Below are 23,846 nucleotides of genomic sequence, written 5' to 3'. Positions count from 1 at the left end.
AATGTACTGAGATATTAGAACTGCAAAAGAACTATCCCACCATTTTCCTGAAAGACACTTTCAGAAATCTCACTGTTCCCATAACTAGGGATGATCTAGATTAAACATATTTGTCAATTGTTTATGACCATCATTCTGAACCAACACTTTCCAGTCTAACACGCCCCTCAGTGAAAATGAAGCAACATAAATCTTCTGATTCTCAAATGCACCTCAAGTGACAAAATTTAGTTCTATCAAAAGCAAGACCTCATTTACAGTTTTCAGTTTGGTCCTTCACTATCTTAAAGTTATTTTGATCACTTGGTATTCCCACTGTCAACATCAATGAAAACTGTACTGAAAAAGAAATAAAGTATTGCAGCTTTTTCAAACACATTTTAAATTAATGTTTTGCTCTTTTTTTTTTCCTTCTAATACATTACTACTGTTTCCTCAGATCATTCTGTTTACTGGATAAATCCTTTCTGAAGTGCAGCAGGATACAAGCTAATTAAGAAACAGCCTATGTTATAAAACTATTAAAACAATAAATAGCTATTTGATATTTAAAACACAAAACTGTCAAATAATTCTATTTTTGTAACAGCAAATAGATATTACACTTTGATAGGAGGGATACTGGTCAAATAGTGTATTAGATGTGCTTAGTTTTGTAACAAAATAATTAACAAGACCAATAATAAAAATCACCACTGGCATAAGTAGAAGAAATAAAACATTAGGTTGAAGAAAAAAAGAGGATATATTAATGGGCATTAAAAGCAGTGAGCAGACCTGACTTTTAGAGGCACATACATCTAAAATAAATTATTCAGATACTATAGTAAGGATTTTTCAAATGTCAAGGGCAAGGCAGAGATGGTTCCTATAACTGAGTGCACTGTGATGAACGCTCTTGAAATGCACCAAATGGGTTGATCCAGACTAGATCCTGGTGAGATCACAGAGATTAAGAGAAGTTCCTCCCTAAAATTACTTACAACGAGAGTCTCAGAGCTGTAATTTCTAACAATTGACCTTTCTTACATGTGGATCTCTTTTCGTTTAGCTGAAAGGCACCAGGGCACCAGTGTTAAGAAGGAAAGACTACAAGTTTGGGGATATAAAGGAACTCTTCAGAGAGTGGGAGGGAGGGTTCCATCCAAGATTGGTTTGGGGATTGCTATGGAAAGTTTACCTTGGGAATAAAACCTGAAACAAAGTCCTCCCACTGTGAGGAAAGTACAAGTGGGGTCTGTCCGCTGGAGAGGCAGCCCTGGAGAAACTGAGCATTGGGCCCATCCCTCTGAGTGTCAAACTGCTCCTCCTCATCAGCACAAGTTTTAACTGTGTATCCTCCATTTCACCTTTAAGTTCCAACACTAGCAAATAAACCAGGAAATGGCAGCTTCACTCCTTAGCAACACAAACATATCTTAGACCCCTTGAAACGTTTACCAAGGAATGACTGACTGACTTGCTTACTGCTAATTCCTAGTGATCCTCCAATTCCATAAGAGTAATTTAGAATTTTCCCAAACAAAATTTTTATTGCTGCAGGAACTTCTGACATGGCTAATACCTCTGTGCTCCAGCACCTGCTTTGACCAAGGTGCTTCTACCACTGTTTTGTAGCCTAGGGAATCAAATGCTTTTGTCCTTAAGATGTACAGGGTTTTCTGTTTAGGTTCCATCACACATACACCAAGCATATATTTAAAAAATATACTAAATTAACAGGCCTCAGAATAAATCAGTGGAGCTTTCTTCTGCAACCTTTGCTTGTAGGTTGATTATATAATGACAATTGGTAGGTAAAAGTGTATAAAACAATCTAAAAACTAAAATACAGACAATGTTTCAAAGTTTCAATTACATTTACTAACAAAATGTTTTATCTGCCTTGAAGCATGATGATAAGTGAACAATTTATGGCAGTTTATATTAAGCTCACGCAACTTCTACATCTTCATCTGATCTTCCAGTCTATCTGCACACAGAATCACTGACTACAAGAGTATTTCTAAGATATGAATATCCAAACTGTATGTGTTTTGTTTAAAATATTTAGCTGCTACATCCGTTCAAAGATAAAAGCTCATTTTTCAAATCTACATGAGTACTCAGATAATAAAAGGAAAGTTCAAACCACTTGGAGACAAACCGTGCTAACTAAAACTTCAATCTGCAGAAATAAAGGTTGTTACTATAGCTGTGAATAATTTACAAAGATACTGTTAAATAATAAATATTATTTACTGCTCAGATCTGGTCTTTGCTGATGTCATCTGCTCAACCTATCAAATATGTACACTAAATACTGGTCATAAAGCACATTCATTTAAACATATTGGAATAGTTGTGATACTACATTCCATGCACAAAAAATGTCAAAGTGGTTTACCTGGTGAAGCCTGAGATATGCAAGAACATTTTAGCTTTAAACACAGATTTTTCTCAGATATTTAAATAACAGACAATAATAATATACCTTTGGTACTGACTTTAAAAGCAGGAAAAAAGCTCATGCTTTGACCTACTTAATAAAAAACATTGAATCATCCACTTGTAATCTCAAACACTATTTCTCTTTTGTACTAAGCCTGTGCATTTTGGCACCAAACTGAGATTGTGGAAAATTCCATGTATTTCCATATCTAACACAACAGAATTTGGCTCAGAAAATATTTAAGTTCATATAGAGAGTTTACTTGATGGGCTTTTCTTGCTAAAGGCAAAGTAAGACTGGGTGCATGTTTGATTTGCCAGGGCCTCATCCTGCAGCTCATCACAAATGAGTAACTGGGGGTGGGGAGGCCACTCAGCACAGCAAGACTGAACACTTCGTGTCTTGAGAGAAACAAAAATACCAAGGAAAAAAAACAGATGACTGATTTTCAGCTGCTGTGCTGACTTCCTGAATGTGAACATAATCTTTTACTGTCCTACTCTCATGAACTGGCATAAATGCATTAAGAAAGAAAAACAGCACCCGTGAATGTGGCTGCAGAGACAAAGCAGGTACATGTAGCAGTGAGCTGTCACACACCTACACTTTTCCCATGCTTTCTGCAGAACATGTTTATTTATACTGTGAATCAATGCACCCTACCATAAAATAGTCCTAACAAAACTCAAAGAAGCTACAAAAAGCATTTTTTTTATTTCTGTATTTGATTCTTTCCCACAAAAGTTAAAAAACATCCTTATGAAAGATTAAAAAAAAATAAATCTAAAGGCCAACTGAAGAGTTACTTTCCAATCTAGAACTCAGATACTCCAAATGATGTAACACTTCACCTTCTGAAGAATAACAAACTTGATTTAAAGCTTTAAAGAAATAATAAATTATTTCTTCATTTCTAATTATTGCAGGTTGATGCAATAAATGCCATCAATAAACAGGACTATAAAACATCCCCCTGACATATATGAACTCTGGTCACATCTGAAAGAGAAATTCCTGGCTCTGGCCAACAGGAAGACCCAAATTTTTGTACTGGTACACAAAGTAGGACCCAAATTTTTCTGCTGCTGCATTAAGGCTGGGGAGGATGTGAACAGAGTCCTGTATTATGGTTCTATAACAAAATATCACCATTTCATGAATATTATAAAAGGCTGAGATGAGAGCAATAATTCACAGCTTTGACTATGCTGCCTAAAAATACTCCTGTGTTGTTTCAATTATATTCAGAAGAAAAAAATGGCAATAATGCTTGTTAATTTTCAGTCATTACCTCAGCCCACTTGTGTATCTCAGAGACACTGAATTCTTTACAGGGAGTACAACTGCTCATTCAAAATAAATGTTTGCTCATTTCCACCCAACAGCCAGAGAGGATCCTCTGGTCCATGGAAAAACAAGATCTGATGGTAAGGTTCAACTGCCCCCATCATCACAGTCAGAAAAAGCCAGGCCTCGGGGCAAAAGCCTCACAACACTCATGGTGAAGGAAAGACAAGTCTGCTTCATTTTGTTTTCAAGCTAGAACCTAAAGCTGAGAAATCCACTTCGGTTAGCAAGACTGGATACTTGCTGGTTAGACAGGGAAAAAAAAGGATTCTACACAGAGAAATCGAACAAGGGATTTCTTCTCTGTTCAAAATCCACCCAAGCAGCATTTTCATTTCTACCATAGAAAACCTACCAACACTCTCAAAATCTATTCAAGTGCCACCACACCATGTTCTTGATAAAGGAAATGGGTGTGTTCTGAAAGCCCTTTCTGTTTGGATGCATCTCATGTGGCTCTTTCTGAAGGTAAACTTGAGTTCCTGTGGAGCTGTGATTAACTAACAGGCATTCAGAGAGATCAGAAGCACTGAACCAAGCGGGCAACAGTATTAAAAACAAGTAACATCTGGAGGCAAGTCAATCCTATACAGAATTTTAAAACTTTTGTACTGCTGGTTCCTTATCCTTCATTTACAACTTCATATTTTTTCTGCATTACAGCTTGCATTTCACCTGAAAGGGCAAAAAAATGTAAGTTTGTAACTAAAATGTTGTATAGGGTCATTGTAGTCAATTTAGAGACTTTTCTGTGTTGAAAAGAAAAACACTCCTACGCACCTTTTCAAGAGAGCCGCGTGATACTTTCACACCTTGCTCTCAAGGATACGGCACTAAGCCAGTCAGACAAGGAAAAGAAATCTGTTTTTATTAAACGTGATCAGTTATAGAGGGCTAACTTGCAGCATAATGGTTCACTGAGCAAGACTGTTCTTGCTTGAAAGGTTTCACACTGAGTGACAAGAACCACTCCTGAAATCTCTGCATTATGCAGACAGACCAGAACATCTTATCTTGAGATTGTAACAGGCCTGTCACCACCAGAGCTAATAAACTAAACGTTTCCAAGTAGATGCAGCTATGCCCATGACTTATCTTCAGCATGCAGTAACTACCTCTCTTGGAAAGTCAAATTATACCACAATTTTCTGTCTCCATTAGTTCTGCCCTCCAGCATGCCTAAAGGATTGCAGACTGTCATGGCAAATTCCACCTAGCTACTTTGTCACATACAGGTCAGTAACTTGGACATAAAAATCTCACCAAAGATTAAATTCTGCAGCATCCTGAGGCCCTGCTCAGAATATATGCAAGTATTTTATGATGGCATAACTATAACATGGACAACAGAAATTCTCCCACATATTGTCAGTTAAATAAGGAACAGAATCTTAAGAAGTGGGGGGAAAGTCATAAATTCAAAGAATACTACAGTCATTAAGGCTGCAAAATACCTCCAAGATCATCAAGTCCAACCTTTCACTGGCCACCACCATGTCAATCAAGCCACAGCACTGTCACATCCAGTTGTTTCCTGAGCTCCTGCAGGGATGGTGACCCCACCCCATTCGTGGGCAGCCCTTTCCACTGCCAACCACCCTTTCAGCAAAGAAATCCTTCCTGATGTCTAATCTGAACCTCCCTTGATTCAGTTTGAGGTAATTTCCTCTTGTCTCCATCATGTTAACAATTACAAAAACTTTCATGGGATGTTGCAATATTTATATCAAGCCTGAGGGATAAAGAAGCTTCAACTTTTTCAACCTTTCACCATTTTTAGACATTTTACTTAGATTTTTTTTAATCCCAAATCATGATACTTTATCTTTTTCCTTTGAGTGTTGTTTTAGAGACAAGCATCCAACAAAACCTGGGAGAGAACACCTACCATCTATTAGATTACCAAGACCAGTAAGTACAATAAATGCAACAAAATATTTAAGAGACTCATAGCTGAAACATCTGTAGTGCATGTGATATCATCATGTGATACATAGATACAAGTCATCAAGATCAAACAATGTAACTTTTAGATTTACAAAGGCATTTTTGCTTATAAGACTTTCACCTGCATTACTAGCAGATTGTACACCACAGGGGCCCAAATAAATAGTGATTTCACCTCCATTTCATCACATTTCCATCTGCACTGTAATTCCTATTAAGTTGCATAAATAACTAAGAGCAACTATCAGCCCCTGGGGCTTAGAAAACTGCTTTCTCCTCATAGTTAACAAAGTGCTCTTCATTCATATTCAGCTTTAACATAGTTTTATAAAACTAAAAAATAATTACCAGAGTCTTTTAAATATTTGCTAGTTTAGTTTTCTTTTTTTATCATTAGAACTTTTCTTTGTGGCCACAAATCCCCAGAGTACCAAAAGTATTTTGTGTTACTCCATGACAGGGAACCTACCATATCAAGCCCTGAAATGCTTTCAAGTTTCAAAGTTTATTCATATCATAAACACCAGACTGGCTTCCCCTTTGTTGTGAATGAAAGTGAAATAAATATGAACAAGGCAATTGTATGCACAAAGGCCAGTTTACAAGTACAAGGAGAACTAGATTTAAAAACAGATTTGAAAACTTTATTTCTGAAAAAAGCAGAAGAGTTTTTGAAGGGAATTTATAAGTCAACAAATACTGACCTCTACCGTGTGACTTGTGTGATCCTGACCCTTGTTGCACAGTGAGGTCAGAAAGCTACTAAGACAGTGTTTATTAACAGTATTTGTCATATGTAAATGATTTACATAATTCTTCAAGATAAAACTAAGTTACAGTTCCTGAGCAGATTTTATACTACAAATTTGGCTGAAGAAGTTTCTTTACAACATAAAACATTTGAAGCCGGTGACTTCTATTTTACACCTAACATTTGTAACACTTTTCATTGGTCTTTGGGATGATACCTCAGCAATACATTGAAAAGGTGTTTCTAGTCTGAAACCAGACGCACCTGTCAACATATATGGGTTCAATATATATGAAGTCAAGAGAATTACTTCCTATTAGGTAAGCAACCCCCTCATACTTTCACTGAAGGGACATTTAACATGAGATGCAAAGGCAAAATTATTTCAGTTAGTTATTATTCACAGCTGGGTTCCCGTGGGAACATTTTCTGCATCACTGTTGCCATAGTAATTACTATAGAAACCCTGAATGCCATGAACTCGAACCTGTTCAAACTGTGGTACCATTAAAGCTCCATTCAAAATATCCACTCAGGAAAGAAAATGTTCACTTATATCTACTTTTGTCAGCAACAAGTTAGGTTTTCTACTCTCTTCAATAAAAATACACTAACTACATTTATTTCTGCCCAAGACCATTTTACAAGGGCATACAGGAAACCTTGTTAAAATAATTTTCATATGAGTTATTTCAAAATAACATTATACCAGTGATGGCTCTTAAATTGTTTATACATTTTGTCCCAGGTCAAAGAACATACCTTAAAAAGTGCATTTATCAGTAGGAGATATCTAGAGCTAGTTTTTTTCCAAAATGCATATATAAGTATATATACATTTATTTCTATGGATACATACACTCCTATGTTTTTTCCTTTCCTTCTTGATTGCAATCCCTGCAAAACCAGGCATTAACACATGAAGTGAGGCACAGAATGGGATTTTGCTGTAAAGCAGAACAGTGATGAGCCACCAATTGAGGAAATTAGTAGCACTTGCACATCTGCACACACGGTTTTATTCTTTATTTCCATCATGTTTTGTTTTTTTCCAGACACTTTCTGTTGTTACGTTTCCTTTGAAACTTTTAATGCCATGCCTTTAAATTAGAGCACATTTATCTTTGTTTTAACTCCCCGGTCACAAAAGAACAGACTTTTTCAGTCTCTATACAGAAAGCACTGGAAGACGGGGACAATATCCCCAGTCACTACAGCAGCTGAAGTAAGAGTCAAAACACAAGGAAAGAAATCAAACAGATGTTGATTTGATCAATGATGATGCAAAAGTATTTAACATTTCCTTTATGGTCATGGGTACCAGAACTACTGTTGATAGCCTAGGTAAGTGATCCTACTCCTTTTGAATACTTCAAGTACGTTTCTGGAGCCAAGCTGTTGGGTTTTTTCCCAATCACTTACTCTGTATCTCTTGATTAATAAAACACTATCGGTGCTTTCAGGACAGCATTTTTCATTTCCAAATGCATCAAAAACAATGTTTTATGAACAACTGATATGAAAAGAGTTCACTTCAGCTGATACTCTCACCTCCAACTGAAGTGGGGGTTACACATCCAGAAGGATTTCAGGCTGCTGCAGGATGCTCTGAGAATGTTACCTAAGAGCCCTCCAGGCAGATCTCCCAACCCCGACAACTTCAAACCGAGAAAGAAGAGATAGGCAGCGATTAGATGAGTCAATCACTCAGGAGCAGTGGCACAGTAATGAAGGACGAGTTTGCAATTCTGATGTTACACTATGGGCTGTTTGCTCAGGGTAAAGAGCTAAGATAAAGCTGCTTTTTTATTTCCAAGAGGCCGAGGTGGCACCAGAAGGAAGCGAAGCAGCACTCACAAGGCAGGGGGTGAGATGTGACACATGGTGAGTTCAACATCAGAGGTTTCGCGCTGAGCACACGCGGTGACAGCAGAACCCCACCTCCTGCTGCAGGCAGACCGTGCTGGGGCAGCTGAGGAAAGTCCTTCCAGTGGCAGCAGCCCCCAGGCTGTGTCCCACGCCTCGGCACCTCCGGGTCCCCCTGCCACGAGAGGGCTGCGGCCAGCTCCGGGCAGCCCTGCTGCTGCTGCTCTTCACCAAGGACGGGAATGGCCACGCTCCTTGGGGGCCTCCCTCATCACCCTGGTCCTAACCAGCACCTCTCACCTCAGCCACACACAGTTATGCTAAAACTGGAGCTCATTTGCTCCGGCATTTTTTTCTATCTTCTAAAATACGAAACTGGGCAATGAGTTCAAAAGTTGCTGGCAAGACTATCAGCACAGTCACATGTCATTTCCTGAGGAAACCAGGCTCTCTTCAAACCACACGCGTGCACCTTTCTGCAAGTCTGACTAGCTGAGGTACCTTGAAAAGCAAAAGAAAATGGTTTCAGAACTCTAAGCTGCCATGTCCCTTGGTGTCCTACTGAGAAAGAGAAAAGTTTGGGGAGTTACTTGGTTGGATCTTTAAACTCAAAATGTGTCATAACTTTTATTCTTCAAGTAAATATATGGAATAGGGGGGAAAAGATTGTTCTTTAAATTGTCATAAAGAATCAACCACCCTACTTGGGGAGAAATGAAATTATTTTTTTGTCCAAGTTCGTAAAATTGGATGGCTCTTCTCAAGAGAAAAATATTTAAAATTACTAGCAAGTGAAAACTATTAAATATTAAATCTTCTCCACAGAGAAAAACATTAACACAGTGTCTGATATGTAAACAAAGAGATGATCACTAAACTCAACTGCATTGTGAAAAAAAATGCAGAAAATAAGCATAATTGTATTTTTACGTTATCTTCAAATGTAAACCAGATCAAAGCAGTTACATCTTTGCTTTAGTGGAATATAAACAGAGCTGCAATACACTTGTAATGGAATTCTACTGTGACCAAAAGCCTCAGTTAACAAAAAAAATTGCCCTATAGTGCATTTGAGATGTAACTCATTGCTGAAAGGCTGTTAAAGGCATTAAATTACCATAGCAGACATTTATTGTAAGCATGCACTGGTATCAGGAGTGTCAATCTTTGCACATTAATTACAAAGCCTAATAGACAATTAACACATAATAAAATCTGGGTGTAACTACGTTTTTACAACAGCTTCACACAGAAACCTTTCTGTTATTACAGAAATCTCAAAACATGTACAAAGTACTGTGTAAAGAACCTGATATTTTAGATATTTCACTTCCAAATAAATACAGGCACTTGAATAACTCCGCTTATTCTCCTACACGAGTTAGCACTGTAAACAAAAGAAATTCAAGTGCTTTGTTAAAATTTCCTCTTGATTAAGTCTGTAACAAAGCAAGACAGCTGGCATCCATACTGATCCCAAATCTTGCTCTGCAGCACCACAGTGTTGTTTACCTGAGCAATTTCTATTAGGCTGAGAAAACAGCTCAGCATTTTCTCAGGGGAAACAGCTTGTTGCTTCAAAGGCTACAAACTACCCTCATCTATTCACCTAGCCGATGCAAAATCCTAAATTAAAGGTGACCTGATGATGGATTAGACAGTTTTGGAGACTACCGATAGTAGTCTATTCCTGACTGGACAAGAAAAGAGTATTTTAATCGCCAATTAAAGCAGTTTGACTTGAAATTGGCAAGGAAATAATACTCAGGAACTTTGATGGGATTTAATACAAGACCATTTCCTATAACTAAAGGCATCAGAGACTCAGAATCCAAAACAAGTTTTTGTCAGTTCTAAAGTCTTTGGTCAATCTTCCTACCTGCCCTTTGTGACAATTTTGTTTTTCTGTAGGTAGAAGTCAGTTGCTGAAAGGCCTGAGGCAGGAGTATGGAAAGAGAAAATCATGATCCCATCCTACCTTGATGAGAAAAACAGCTGAACATTCATAGCCCGTGTTCCTCAGGGAGACGGGGACAGCTGCTTCAGTTACATGAAATTACACATTAGTAGAGGAACATAAGAAATCACTATTTTGTTTATGACTGCAAAATTAGCATATACAATTTTTCCAAACTAAGTGTATAGAGTCAGGGGACATTTCACAGTTGTCTTCTTGCAAACAGGCTATTTAGGAACTGCAAAAGAAACCTGCTTGTGAAAAAAGCATATTTATGATTGGCTTTTTGCAAATGTTACGATGAATATTATATGTGCAATGCTAAAAAGCTATGCTGTATTAATTCTCTCAAGTAGTGTGTTAAATATAGTTTTAGGTTACAAGATAATGTTAAAACAGGAACTCTGTGATGTAAGTTTTTTTTACTAGCTCAATAAAAGGGGTAAGATAAACAAGAAACTCTTTGCACAGAGATAACAGCGACAGGACACAAAGAGTTACAGCCTCCTTATCGGAAAAGACAAACATTCTTCCACCTTCTCTCTGTCTTTATGGAACCACCAGGATTAAGGGGAATAAATTGACAAAAAACAGAAAAATTCTTAATTTGCAAGGAATTTATGCATAATGTATGAGATATATGAATATGCAACAGGTTATTGCTTTTAAGGGTTATTCCTTTGTTCACAAGACATGTTTTTGGCAGCTCAGTGCCCAAAACCATCCAGACATCTATAATTGTTTGCTTTTTATTGTCTCATAGTGTCCTAATACTCACTGTCCAAATTTTTATTACTCCAATTTTATTACTATTTTTAATAACTATTTTATTACTAATAAACTTTTAAGAGTTTAAAAAAACAGTGATTGGTGTTTTTCACACAGCTCAATCTGACAGGAGAAATCTCTGCAAAGCACACCTACAGACCTGAAGGACACTGCTAGTCAGAAAAGTCCAGCTGTACCCATACAGCACACACACATACTATGAGCAAAACCAGACACATATAACCTTCAGAGAGGAAATGCAGAAATGGTTCTGGTGCTAAAAAATTTACCTTTTCACTACCTTGATACACGAAAAAACTACCATGAAACCAAGTATTGTAATATCAAGTCCTACAAAACAAAAGACAAACACCAGTAGGGGGGAGAAGTTTATCAAATAAATTTAAATGGTTAATGATAAACTAATTTAACCCTCTCAATCCTGTTTTTTCCTCTCTGCTTTCTTCTTCATTTGTTTGGAGATCAGTGGATATTTCTCACAATTTTCTCTTTTGTTACGCAGTGCCCCCATATCAACACAGCACAGGGGAAGATGAAAGAGCTCTTTGGGTCAATTGCTAATTTAGATAAAGGAGGATATCGAGGGGAAGGGAAAAAATCTCCAAACTTATGAAATCTGATGGATGGGACAGAGAAGGTGCTATATAGCAGGGCAGATAAAATAAAAGCATATCATGACCTTCCCTGTCTGTACTTTGCTATGAATTCCTTATTGATCTGTAGTTGACTTAGCAACTCCCTCCCTGCATTGAGTTAGGGAACAGCAGATCTGACAGGGAGGGAAACGTGCTTAAGCATGCCCAGGTACAACCTGACAGATCTAGCTCTGTGTAGTAACAAATAATGTCAGTAAATAAAGTGTCAGATGTGAACATATCTAAAGAAATTGCAAAGAGACACCAGTTTTTAAAAACTGAGTGCAAATTCTCTCCTTTTTTCAATCTATCTAGTCACATACAACTTGGAATATAATCACATTATATAGCTTTCAGAATGGAGTCACATTTATCTTACGGTTTGTACAGAGTGGGGCTGGGGAGACCCCAAGAGAGAAAAACTGAGAGCTCTTCCTTTTTGGTGCAATTTGCAACAATTAACGAGTCTTTGAAACAAAATCTCTTACACTCAGAAGCATAGTAGTAATTGAATTCACTTTTTAAAAAACAACTATAGAATCCATTTTTTTAAATGAAGACATAAATAACTTGCCAGCTCATAAAACAGTCAACTCAGGGCTTTCACCACTGAGTACAAAGCCTGACAGAAGATGACAACAAACCACCTCTATTCCTGCCAACACATTAGGTTAATTTTTAATTTATGCTTCTTATAATAATTAAGTTCAAAGTTGGGAAAGAAAAACCTGAGTTCTTCATGCTAACTAACACAAGAGGATATTCTGCAGGTAGATTTTTGTCATGTATTTTTACTGAGTTTCTGTTCATAATGACCTTAATATTCCTATTCACATAGATTTTCTCTTTCCACATCAAAAGAAATGAGGTTGCTGAGGAATTTCCTTGTGTAGTTATAAGGCAATGGAATAACAACCTAATACAGAAAAGATGCCTTTTATGTCCCAGAGATTTGCAGGTGACCAAATGTATTCAGCTTGAAAGACATATTCAAATCACTGTCTCGAAATTCAGGGCCCCACAGGAAAATGCAGTTAATTTTACCAGTTCACATAACCTCCATCCTTCCTTCCCCCACGAAGGAAAGATCAAATTACAAATCACCCTTTGTTTCTGACCCTCTGTTTCCAAATACTGCAATGTGTAAATATTCCCAAAGAAATACTGTTTGTGTTCCTTAAAAACTTTATCACCAGCTCCCTCTACAGCCAGAGAATTAACTAAGCATATGTAAGAACTACTTTTTTGGGGGAAAGGGAGGCAAGGAGAAGTGTCGTTCTATCAGTATTAGAGTATTAACTAGAAACTCAGCTGTAATGGACGCTGAAGAAATGTATAAAATAAAACACACTGTTTATAAGAACAGATTCTGGAGTTTTAGTGAAAAGGAATCATGACCAAGGACAAGAATCTTTAGAAAGAGAAGTAGGGTAAGCATACAGGAAAGAGATGGTTAGCAGTGGTAGACCACTGGGTTTTGGGGGTTTTTACATTTAAAAAAAAAAAAAAAAAAAGTTACACTTCATATAGACACATGCATCCACGAAGAGAATCAAGATGTTTCAAAGTGATTAGCAGAAACTCACACTCACTGTTTCCTGCTCTGCCAGTGGGGAGCTGCACAAGAAACTGGGACGGAGATGGTGAGGGCAGCCGGGCCGAGCTGGCCACAGGGACAATAAATAATCCATAGGCCAGGAGGCCATGCCCAGGGAAGGGGGAGCTGGAGGGGGCCGATGGCTGCGTGGGGATGGCCTTGGTCAGTGACTGCTGAGCAACCCTACTGTGCATGGCTTGTTTCTGTGCCCCTTCAATCGCACTGCTATTGCTGGGAAAAGCTGCAATTGTAGCAAATAGCGTTTAAGCCTTGTGAATTCCTTTACTGCTAACTAAAGCAGGACACTGCCGAGTCCTCTGTCAATGGGTGCACATGGTTCCTGCAGCCTTAAAGACCGCGGGCCTGAGCAGCGCTGATAAGAAGCTGCATCTCGCCCAGACCATGCTGGGGTGCACTCAGAGAAAAGATACTTTTTGTTTGGAGGCCTGTGACCAAAAAAGAATGATTTGAGGAATGGAATGTTCCCCAAAATGACCACCAGAGACTCCCTAAAGATGCCTACTCTAGTGTAAATAAGCTCCAAGAAGTGATTTGAATATGCAAAAGAATTTGTGTGAATGTTTAGCATGTATGTATGAGCCTTGGGAAATGTAATGAATATGTACAAGCTATATAGATTTAAACTAGCATGTTAGCTAGTGGGTTAGGCAGAAATATCCCTCTCACCTAAAATCTGGCACCTAAAATAAAAGCCATACCTCCTTCTAATACTGACATTGCAGTGCTAGAGAGCTTTATTTCCAACTTCTGGTGACACTATCATTGTCATTAGTTAGGGGTTAAGCCATGACAACTATGAAGGAGGGAAGACAGTGTTTTCCTTTACTTGGCTTGTTAACATGTTTCATATTTTTCAACAAGAAATTTGGACTATTTCTCCAATTTTTGGGTTTTTTTTCCAGAAGATAATAGAGAAGAAAAAGAAAATTCATCAAGATGCTGCATATCTGAATGAGAAAATGAGGCTCTATAGCATGAATAAGAACTAAGATGACAAATTTCATCCTTGTTCTAAACTACACAAACTCATTTACTTTATATCTGCAAGACAGCACTGAAGGAAATGTTTTCATCCTCTATAATCATAATTTCAATTTACAAATGACCAAAACCTGAGTTAGGGATGGTGAGGCCTCCTTCCATAGTTCATTAGTCACTAACATTGGTGATCCAAGCCTAATCACCTGATAGCATGCACTTTTCTAATTGATGGGGGGGGGGGGGGAGGGGGGCGCGCGCAGGAAAATGAAAATGAAAGTAAGTTAAAACAATTTTACATACCAAAATGTGAAAGCCTGGTTCCTTTTTAAAAGCTACATAGATTCAGCTTCTCAGTACCAGTGATTTCTGTTCCAACCAAGTGAGTTACTCACACAGTCCAAAGTGACATTTTCTATTAAACTTATTTTTCAGATTTCACCATGATAGCCAATAAGGAAGAATACAACAAGATACTTTTAAAAATCAGATGAACTGTCAGAGTTTTACATACTTTTTCTACATCACAGTAAGTAAAAGTTACAGTTTTAAAATATTCTGCAGCTCTTTAATAAAGAAATGTACTTCCCTCCCTCTAAACACTCCCTGTGAACACTCAATTTATTTGTCAGAGTACAAAGCCTTGTCATCAGCCCATGCACTAACACACATTCATAAACAAAATACCAATGAGGGAAGCCTAAAGATGTCATTACCTTTTAGTTGGATCAAAATTTCTGACACTCAACTGGAACCAATCAGCTATTTCAGAAATGTTTGTTGTAACTCACTCCCTCAGCTAACAGCTATAATAAAGAGATAGGGAACACTAAAAAAGCAGGTAGGACTCAATAGAGTCATAAGCAAGTAGTCAGCAAATGTTTTAAGAGACATACTATCAACAAAAATTATCTGCAGTATGACCTAGAGACAATGCAATCACATGTACAAGATGCAGATTACAGCTTTATCCAGGAACTGAGTGACGATCTTTCACAAATAAAAAAACCAAGAAAAAAAACAGGAAAAAAAAATAAAAAATGAACCCCCTGCAAAAAATCCACCAAGCAGTAACCTTACTCTAAGGTGTCTTTTAAACAAGTAATTAGTAACTCACCTCTGCTGCTATGTCCTCATGTGATCCCAGAAAAAAAGCCAAGGGAGGGGTGGGAAGAGGGAAGGGGAACAGCCCGAGAGGGAGTGGGCACAGCCACTCATCCAAACCAAGGCTGCCACCTCGTGGGCTTGGGCTGGGAGCAGCCCCAGCACTTTTCCTTCTCAAGGCAAAATCAAGAGGTTTTTAATCCCATCCACGGTGAGGAAATGCAATCCATACTTAGTTTTGCAAGACATGATGACTGAACATATGTTTAAACTTGTACTTGCCTCTGGGGCATATTTTCTTCAGCTACAAAGCCCATTTCATGCATGCATGAGGCAAGTCAGCAGTTGGTGAGTGCACTTACTTTAACCATTTCAGCACATTCTCATCTCTCACTGTTTGTGGGTGTGCTACGGAGTCTCATGAGTCACCGTCTCCATGTCCTGCGTCACTCTCCTGGATCATCTACTTCCTTTAAGGGACTGGTCTCAGGCTGCAAGTCCCAATGCAAGTGATTCCATTGTAACAATTTTCAATTCTACTACTCCTTTTATGGGCAGAGAAGCACTTTAAGTAAACTAAGAAAGTTAGGTAAGATAGAAGTGATTTTATATGTATATACACTAATTATTTATCTGCTTTATTAAAAGTAGTTGGTCATGACTGTTATGCTAACTATCCTGAATATTTTTTGGCTTTCCAAGAAAAGCATTTTCTCACCTTGTAATAAATAAATAAATAAATATTGTCTTACTAGAAAGCAACTAATTCAAGGCCTCTTGCAGATAAGATTAATTTTATTCAGCTATCTGAAATGTTAATCTGTAATTTATGAGGTTTCCTTTCTGCACACACTGTAACCTTCCTTGTAGTCCCTGAACATGTGCCTTTTGTAATCAAACATCTGCAGTTAAACTGCACTTGACTAGAGCCAGTTTAATTCAATTCTTCAGGATGACTCATTTCTACTGATTAAACAAGGATATAGGAGAAACAGGGAAAGTTGTGAAACTTGTTTCTCTTCTTACTGTAATTCCAGACACATAATTCTTCCTTCATCAACTAGCAGCTGGCAAAAGCTGCAACAGAGCCATGATGATTTATTGTCACGAAACCTGACTTCCCACACAAGCTACGAGTCAGCTTGTGCACTTGTCTGTCTCTGAGGTACAGAAGGCAGCAATTTAACTGCTCCATTCTGATCCTCGCCAAGGAAGAAGAGCTGAGTGATTACAACCACAAGCATTAAGGTAAGAGCTATGTGGTATCTACATTGTTCCTTATTAAGTGAAGATGCAGATTTTCAGCTGCTCACCACTGCTTTCCTTCTTGCTTTTACTCAGTCATGGGGATGGCAGTTCAAGTATTGTTTTAATCTCAGTTAACTCTGTTATTTCTTTTTTGTTATTGAACAGATGAACTTATATATTAAAAAAAAAAAAAAAAAGCTTCAAATGCTGGTTGTACAATACTCCAGAATAATTACTTTTTCTATACCAAAGAGTTTCCAGACACCTGCACACTAAGATATGACACTGATCTGTTATTTTTTAATGTATGCTATGATGGAGCTGGGTTTAAAGTTAGTTTTTGCAATATCTAAATTCGGTATCTAAGCATGTCTTCCTTCTCACTCTATGGACTGGAGTTTCAGTGGCTTCCCTTCCCCACAAAGTCACCAGTCTCTGATTAGAAAGTAAGCTGAAACAAAAATAGTTTGTTGCAGCAGAAAACAAAAACAAAAAAGAAAAGATGTTACAAAGTTTCTCAAATTCAGTTTAATCCAAGTCATAAATACACAGTCAGAATGCACATATAATAGTGCTTGTTTGGTTAGTGCTAAGATTTATGGATTTATTTATTCATAACATGAACTGTTCTCAGAGAAATTTTGGCTAAAAGTAATTAAAACACTGTTATAGAAATAGTAGAACACTGCATACTTCATAAGGAACATGGCAGAGTATTTGGAAACAGAAATAGAAAGCCAAGGCACCAAAACTGTCATGAGACATCCAGAACCCAAATTCCAATTATTATTTTTAAAAAGATTAAATACTTTCTGACTTAATCCTAAATAACATGATGAAGAATAGCAAGAATACATCCAGCCTAGAGGAAGCATATTATAAAATCAACACATAATAACAACACCTGGAATATTTCCAATTCTCCTGCACATTTGTTTTGAAAAACAATGTGCCAGCCAGCTACTTTCACAGAAAGCCTGGATGAATTGACACAGTTCCCGCTCGCTCCCTAATCTTTAGTTCCTTTCTAGAAATTTTCAACATTAAGACACTGAGAATCTGCCAAATCAGGAGCTTCTACAATTTCAAGCCTCTCAAGCCTTGATTGTTCAACACTCTTCCACACCAGCTCCAACAGCTGATATTGCTGATATTATGACCCATCCACCAAGTTCCTCCACCTTCCTGCTTATCAAGAGCAGCTTAATTTGGTTCACACATGACCTGTGCCACGGGACCCTGCAGTTATCAGACATTCACAGCAGTCACACTTCTGCTACTACCAGCATTCTTCTACTATAATCTTGTTTAAGTATGCTGGGAGGGAAAAAAGCAACAGAACAAAGTGAAACATTGCAAGTTTGAGAATGCAATTATTTTTTTCATCTGGTAGATGCACCAAACTATGCAGATGCAAAACACTAATAAATCAGAATGGCAAACTTGGTCAATGCCTGTACAAGGTAACTGGAGTTCAGTCAATTATTTACTCTCTCCTCTGTTTCTAGGGTGCCTTATGCAACATCAAAGCCTTTTACATGCATTGTACGTGATGTTTAAATGCTAGATAAGGTCTTGCTCAGGGCTTCACTCTGGGGATGCTTTTGACTTAATTGAATATATTACCCTGTCACTGTATACTTTTAGCAATAAACATTTCTAATCTTCCTATGACTAACACCAGTCCTTACCAACACTCGCATTTTCATGAAAATAAACCCAGAACCATCAGAATGTAAATAAGTTCCAAGAATCAGACAATGAATAAACAGCAATAAAAGAACAATGCAGTAAGGCAGTGCACCATTACACTTTATTGGGCTGAGAAAAATAATGTTCATTCAACTGTAGTATTCACAGAAGCCCAGAATAAAAAATAGTATCTTGGAAACCTAACCAGACATGCACCACACTGATATTGATGAAGTCCTCCCTGGGTCTCCTGATCTCCAGGTTAAACAATCTCAACTCCCTCAGCTGCTCCTCATCAGATTTGTGCTCCAGCCCCTTCCCCAGCTCCCCTGCCCTCCTCTGGACACACTCCAGCACCTCAATGTCTTTGTGCAGTGAGGAGCCCAAAACTGACCCAGGATTTGAGCTGTGGCCTCACCAGTGCCCAGTACAGGGGGACAATCACTGCCCTGGTCCTGCTGGCCACACTATTGCTGACACAGCCAGGATGCCACTGGCCTGCTTGGCCCCCTGGGCACACCTGGGCTCATGTTCAGCTGCTGTCAGCCAGCACCCCCAGATCTTTTCTTGCCATGCAGCTTTCCAGCTACTCTGCCTCCTGGAGACACAGGGGGTTGTTGTGACCCAAAGGCAGGACCCATCTTTACCTCATTTCACCTCACACCACTGGCCTTGGCCCATTGACCCAGCCTGTCCAGATCCCTCTGCAGAGGCCTCCTACCCTCCAGCAGATCAACACTCCCACCCAGCTTGGAGTCATCTGCAAATTTACTGAGGGTGCCCTCCGTGCCCTCACCCAGAGCAGTGATAAAGACATTAACCAGAACTGTCCCCAGATCAATACCACAAGCAGGATATAAAAACCAGCAAAAGACATCAAACAAAAAAAGTGTTTGTGTCAATATCCCACCTCTCAGTAGATCTGTGAGTCAGGAGAGAAGCCCATAGTTCTTCCTCCTGCCCTTTCATCCAAAGATTTTGTTGAGAATGTTCCAGAAGAAATGTTTAAAAGAAACTACTTTCAGGTATTATGATGCCGTTAGCTTAATATTACATTAAAACCAAAGAAAAAAAAAGACTATTTGATTTCCTGACAGCCTGCAACAGGAAACAGAACATTCATTTGCTAATATTTCTTTAATTCTTTAGCTTTTCAAGAGTATTTCTCAGACAACAAAAACAACATAAGGTAGGTTTTCGTCCATATGGGTGTCATGCTTCCTGTCATGAATTTACTGGTTGTTTGTCACATGGTAAATAAATAATATAAAAAAACCCTTGCAAACAGCAGCAAGTAAAAACCAGCAGGCTCTCAATAAAAGGCTCATTAACCCAGGTGGAATAGTATCAAAGCCTTTTCAACACCCTGTTCCCTTCATGAAAAAAGTGCTAGAAATTGCATGGTCTGTGGCAATTTTCACCAAAAAAATTGTTACCAAGTGTAAGCATTTGTCCACGTCTACCCTTTTGCAATTGCTTTTTTCCTCCAACATAGAGTAAATTTTTTTTATACACAAAGTAGAAACTACTGACTTTGTAATGTCTCCCAGGGCAGAAATCTTGGGAGCCTCAGAGCACCGAAGGTCCTGGTAGCAGCATGGCCCAGCATCCCAGCAGCACTGGGAGATTAAAACATTTGCCACATGCGAAGGATTCCCTGAGCACAACTGCTGCACTGCTGAAATGAACGGGAGTTTTTCCACAGCCCATCCCCCGTGACACCCTGTACCATGTCATCTGCTAAAAACTCAAAACCAAAATAAAAAACTTCCCCTTTTCGTTCTCTGTTGTTAAATAATGCAGACTTAATGCATCAGTTAAAACAAATAATTATTTTTACTTAATTTTCAAACTACATCTCTCAGTACTGCTGCCTACTAACCTCTTAGAAAATTAGAAGTAACACTTACCAAATTTTTTCTTGTTCCATTCCTCCTCTGGCACACTGGTTTATTACAGCGGGGCTACTCATGGTAAGGGCTGAGCTTTCAGAATTCATTTTTTTTCTACAAAAGAACAACATCAAAAAACAAGAAAAAGTGCTATTTAAGTAAAGATTTGGCTACTAATTAAGTAGAAAATGGAAACTTTAAGACAAGAACTTTTAAAAACCAAATACAGTATGTTTTACTCATTTAAGTAAATGTCCTACATCAATGTGATTAATTGGATGAATACATTGAGAAGGATTTGGCAGTTTTATGGCCTTGCTAGTTATGCCAAACCCAGCACTGATTGTCTTCTGTTTACTTTTCTGAACACATGCCAAGGGAGTTGATGTCAGCAAGCCTGTAACCAGGGCTGTGCATCATGGCAGCTCTGTTAATTCAGAGCAGCAGCCACAGCCAGCACTGCTGTGGAATCATCCGCACACACAACATACGAGAGAAAACTTCAATTTCTAACATGTAAAGACTTACAGAAGCTTTTTAACATATTTTAATAACTTAAAATCATACATTTCCAGAAAATAACCATTCATGGCTGAAGTCCCTCTCTAAAACAGCACAGATATATTCCAGTTGCAATAGCAATTCCCAAGTTTCGCCACCTACAAAAGGTCTATATGGTCAAATAAGTTTCCAGTAAATGACTTGCATGGCAAGAACAAATAAAGACTCTATATAATGCAAGTTAATAACACCATGAAACAGTAATAATTTTTTAGTAACAGGATCCACAATGTTAACCTACAACTTCTGAGTCCTATAGCTTCCCTACCCACTCCCACTTTCTTCTAAGGGGGGAAGATATTTATAGCTATCAGTCATCTTATTCAACTTGATTTAACACCTAGTTTGTATTATGATCAGCACAAGACCTAACTGATTAGCAGAAATCAGCCTCAACAGTATATTAATTAAAACCTACTAGCATATAACCAGAATATCAGCTGTGCTTGTCAAGATAATAATCCCTTACTTTTTTTCAAGTAGGTACAAAGAACCATTAAAAAGCTGGTTTAACCTGGGTCAAAATCTGACTTGACAGATTTTGGGGACAGCATGAAAAGCTGAGTACAGGGCACACATCCCATCACTGGCAGGTAGATAAAGCCAACCTGCACAAACTAATTGCTCTGAAGAGAATGCCCATCTTGGTTTCCAAAGTCTGTCCACAGAGGAGTGGATAAACAACCCTCTGTGAGGGCAGGAACAGAGACTCAGCCGCTTAACTCTTTTTGGATCAGAAGAAATGAAAAGTAAGAGAAAACAAACAAAAATGCCAGAAAGAAAAAAAGTATCACCAACATGGAACCCCCACCAAACAAATCCACACAAAAAACCTTTTATTTCTACAAGTGGTTCAAGCAGCAACACGTGTTGAAAACAAAATTATTACCTGCCTCTATAGACTATAACAGCAGAGGAAGAAAGTTTTTCTTAAATAGATGTTAAAGCAATATTGCAAGAGTCCATACTTAACACCTTCTGCAGAGTTCTCCTTTTTGAGACAGCAATTTCCTAACCTGGGGAAAGCCCAGATTCTTCAATGATCACACAAGTTAAGGCAACAAGAGTTTTAGCTCCTCTTACAGTCAACCATTCCAGTAAGACCAAAGGTCCAGGGCAAGGTTAGAAGGAGTTAATTAACTCTCAGAGTTACAAGGTCAAAGATTCAGATTACAAAACCACAAGGTTGCCATCCCAGAAAAAAAAAGGTACAACTTCCACTGTTTTTTAGTGAGCTGGTACTAGAGCAGTACTAGGTCAGCACTCTCCTCCTCCCCACCCTTGGAAATATCCAAGCCAATACATATCTCTGCACTGAGGCTTCCACACTCAAACTGCAGCAAAAGCAGAGGCCAGAAATTATAAAAGTTACTATTTAAACATTATTCTTTTCTATGAACAATTGATGATAAATGTTGACATAGATCTCACAGAAATAAATCAAATATGGCATTAACCTAATTTATGTTCTGAGATGCTCTGCAAAAGAAAACCACAAAGTAAAACAGAGAGGAACACACCTTGTCAAACTCCTCAACTCCCCCACGTTCCCAGCCTGGTATCTGAGAACAACAGCAGCACACTGTGCACCTTGAGTGACTTTGGTCTGTATCAGCTCTCCACATCAGCTTCATCCAAATCACACTCCTTGGTTCCTGTCTGTGGGGATGGAGGGCACTGCCAGGGCTTGGAGGCCACCTCAGGGCTGCCACCCAGCAGCTGTCCCCAGCCACACTGGAGGTGGGACAGCAGCGAGTCAGACAAGCTTTGGGGACACACGTTTGTCACACTATTCCTGCCAACAGGTCTGTCTACACAGGTCCTTGTTCACTCTCTACCAGGAGCAACATGCAATTAAACAGCTGAGCCACACAATGCTGTGAAGTTTTATGGTCTTGTCAAAATAATAAAGATTTTTTAGTTTCTAAATGGCAAACAGAAAATTGGTATCTGTCAAAACTTTACAAAGCCAGGGATACCAAGTATTACCACTACTTCTCTTACTTCAAAGTCATTTCAGAGAAAAATTCTCAGCCTGTACATTCTCTCCTCACTCATGTGCTACAGAGTTCCCTTAAGATCCTTTCTTGAGATTTTTTTTTAAGTAAAAAAATTTATTTAAATATGTACAAGGGGAATATATTTTTCAAGCATTACGAATATTTTATGGACATATTTCCAGTGAATACATGTAGGTCTACCTTTTTATTTTAGGCCTACTTTCAGTAGGTCTAAAATAAAACTTTTTTTTTTTTGTGAAAAGAAAATTGCAAGGCTTATACTCTTAAAAAAATATTGTTAATATTCCAAGTGAGCTACACAAAATGAAAGCTAAAATTAACAAAGGAAAATTTTGTATATGTTTAAAAATATATATATATGCACACAATCAGAATACTACCACTATCCTCAGAAATCAGCCTCCAGTAACAAAAACATTTTAGAAAATGAAATGCAACTCAAAAAGCAAAAGAACAATATTCAGAAAAATATACACTATTCACAGGTGCCTCTTTCTGTATCACCATCCAGCTCCTGTTTGGACTTGAACTTAACAGCACAGGCAAGATTCATGATAAAACTTGAAGGAGGAAAATAAATCTATCATCTTCCCTCTTAATAACTTGAAGCCAGATACCAAGTGAATGAATATTAATTTAAGAGACTGCTCAGACACATTCTGTTCCTCAGCCTCTGCACACTGAACCTTGCCTGTTCCAGATAAGGGACACGCTCTTGGATTAGGTGCTGTCCTGGAGATCATGCTGTGCTGTAACAGCAGGAAGTGGGCAAAACTCAACTGCAGAACAAAAACACAGCTAAACAATGCCAGAGTTTATTTAAAGCAACTAAGTTTATCACTACTCTCACTGTCTTACTGAGGAAACTTGAAGAAACATCCTTGCTGGTTTTATGAGACATCTGAAATTCAGGATACTTAGTTTTCTATGACCAAGTATAGGCTACTTAACACTACAGTCCCCAGAGGGAAACACGAACCCTAAAATTCTCTTATGTTATCTCTTCTAT

General features: G+C 38.2%; 1 protein-coding gene across 3 annotated transcripts in view; it reads right to left on the bottom strand.

Moving 5' to 3' along the window:
• ARHGEF3 (Rho guanine nucleotide exchange factor 3) overlaps window positions 1–23,846 on the bottom strand; it is a 107,744-nt gene that overhangs the window by 76,006 nt on the left and 7,892 nt on the right. For 2 of the 3 annotated variants that reach the window (XM_021532712.4, XM_085590597.1), the window contains exon 2: window positions 20,274–20,369. In XM_021532712.4, the coding sequence (XP_021388387.3) occupies window positions 20,274–20,369 (96 nt within the window). Of the gene's footprint in view, window positions 1–8,027; window positions 14,511–20,273; window positions 20,370–23,846 lie in introns of those variants that run through there. The other variant, XM_085590598.1, reaches the window with a different exon arrangement.

This window comes from Lonchura striata, chromosome 12 (genome assembly GCF_050655825.1).
Source record: "Lonchura striata isolate lonStrDom1 chromosome 12, ASM5065582v1, whole genome shotgun sequence".
Classification (NCBI taxonomy): Eukaryota; Metazoa; Chordata; class Aves; order Passeriformes; family Estrildidae; genus Lonchura; species Lonchura striata.
Note: the sequence above shows the minus strand (reverse complement) of the source record. Positions and strands in the feature narration are given on the sequence as shown.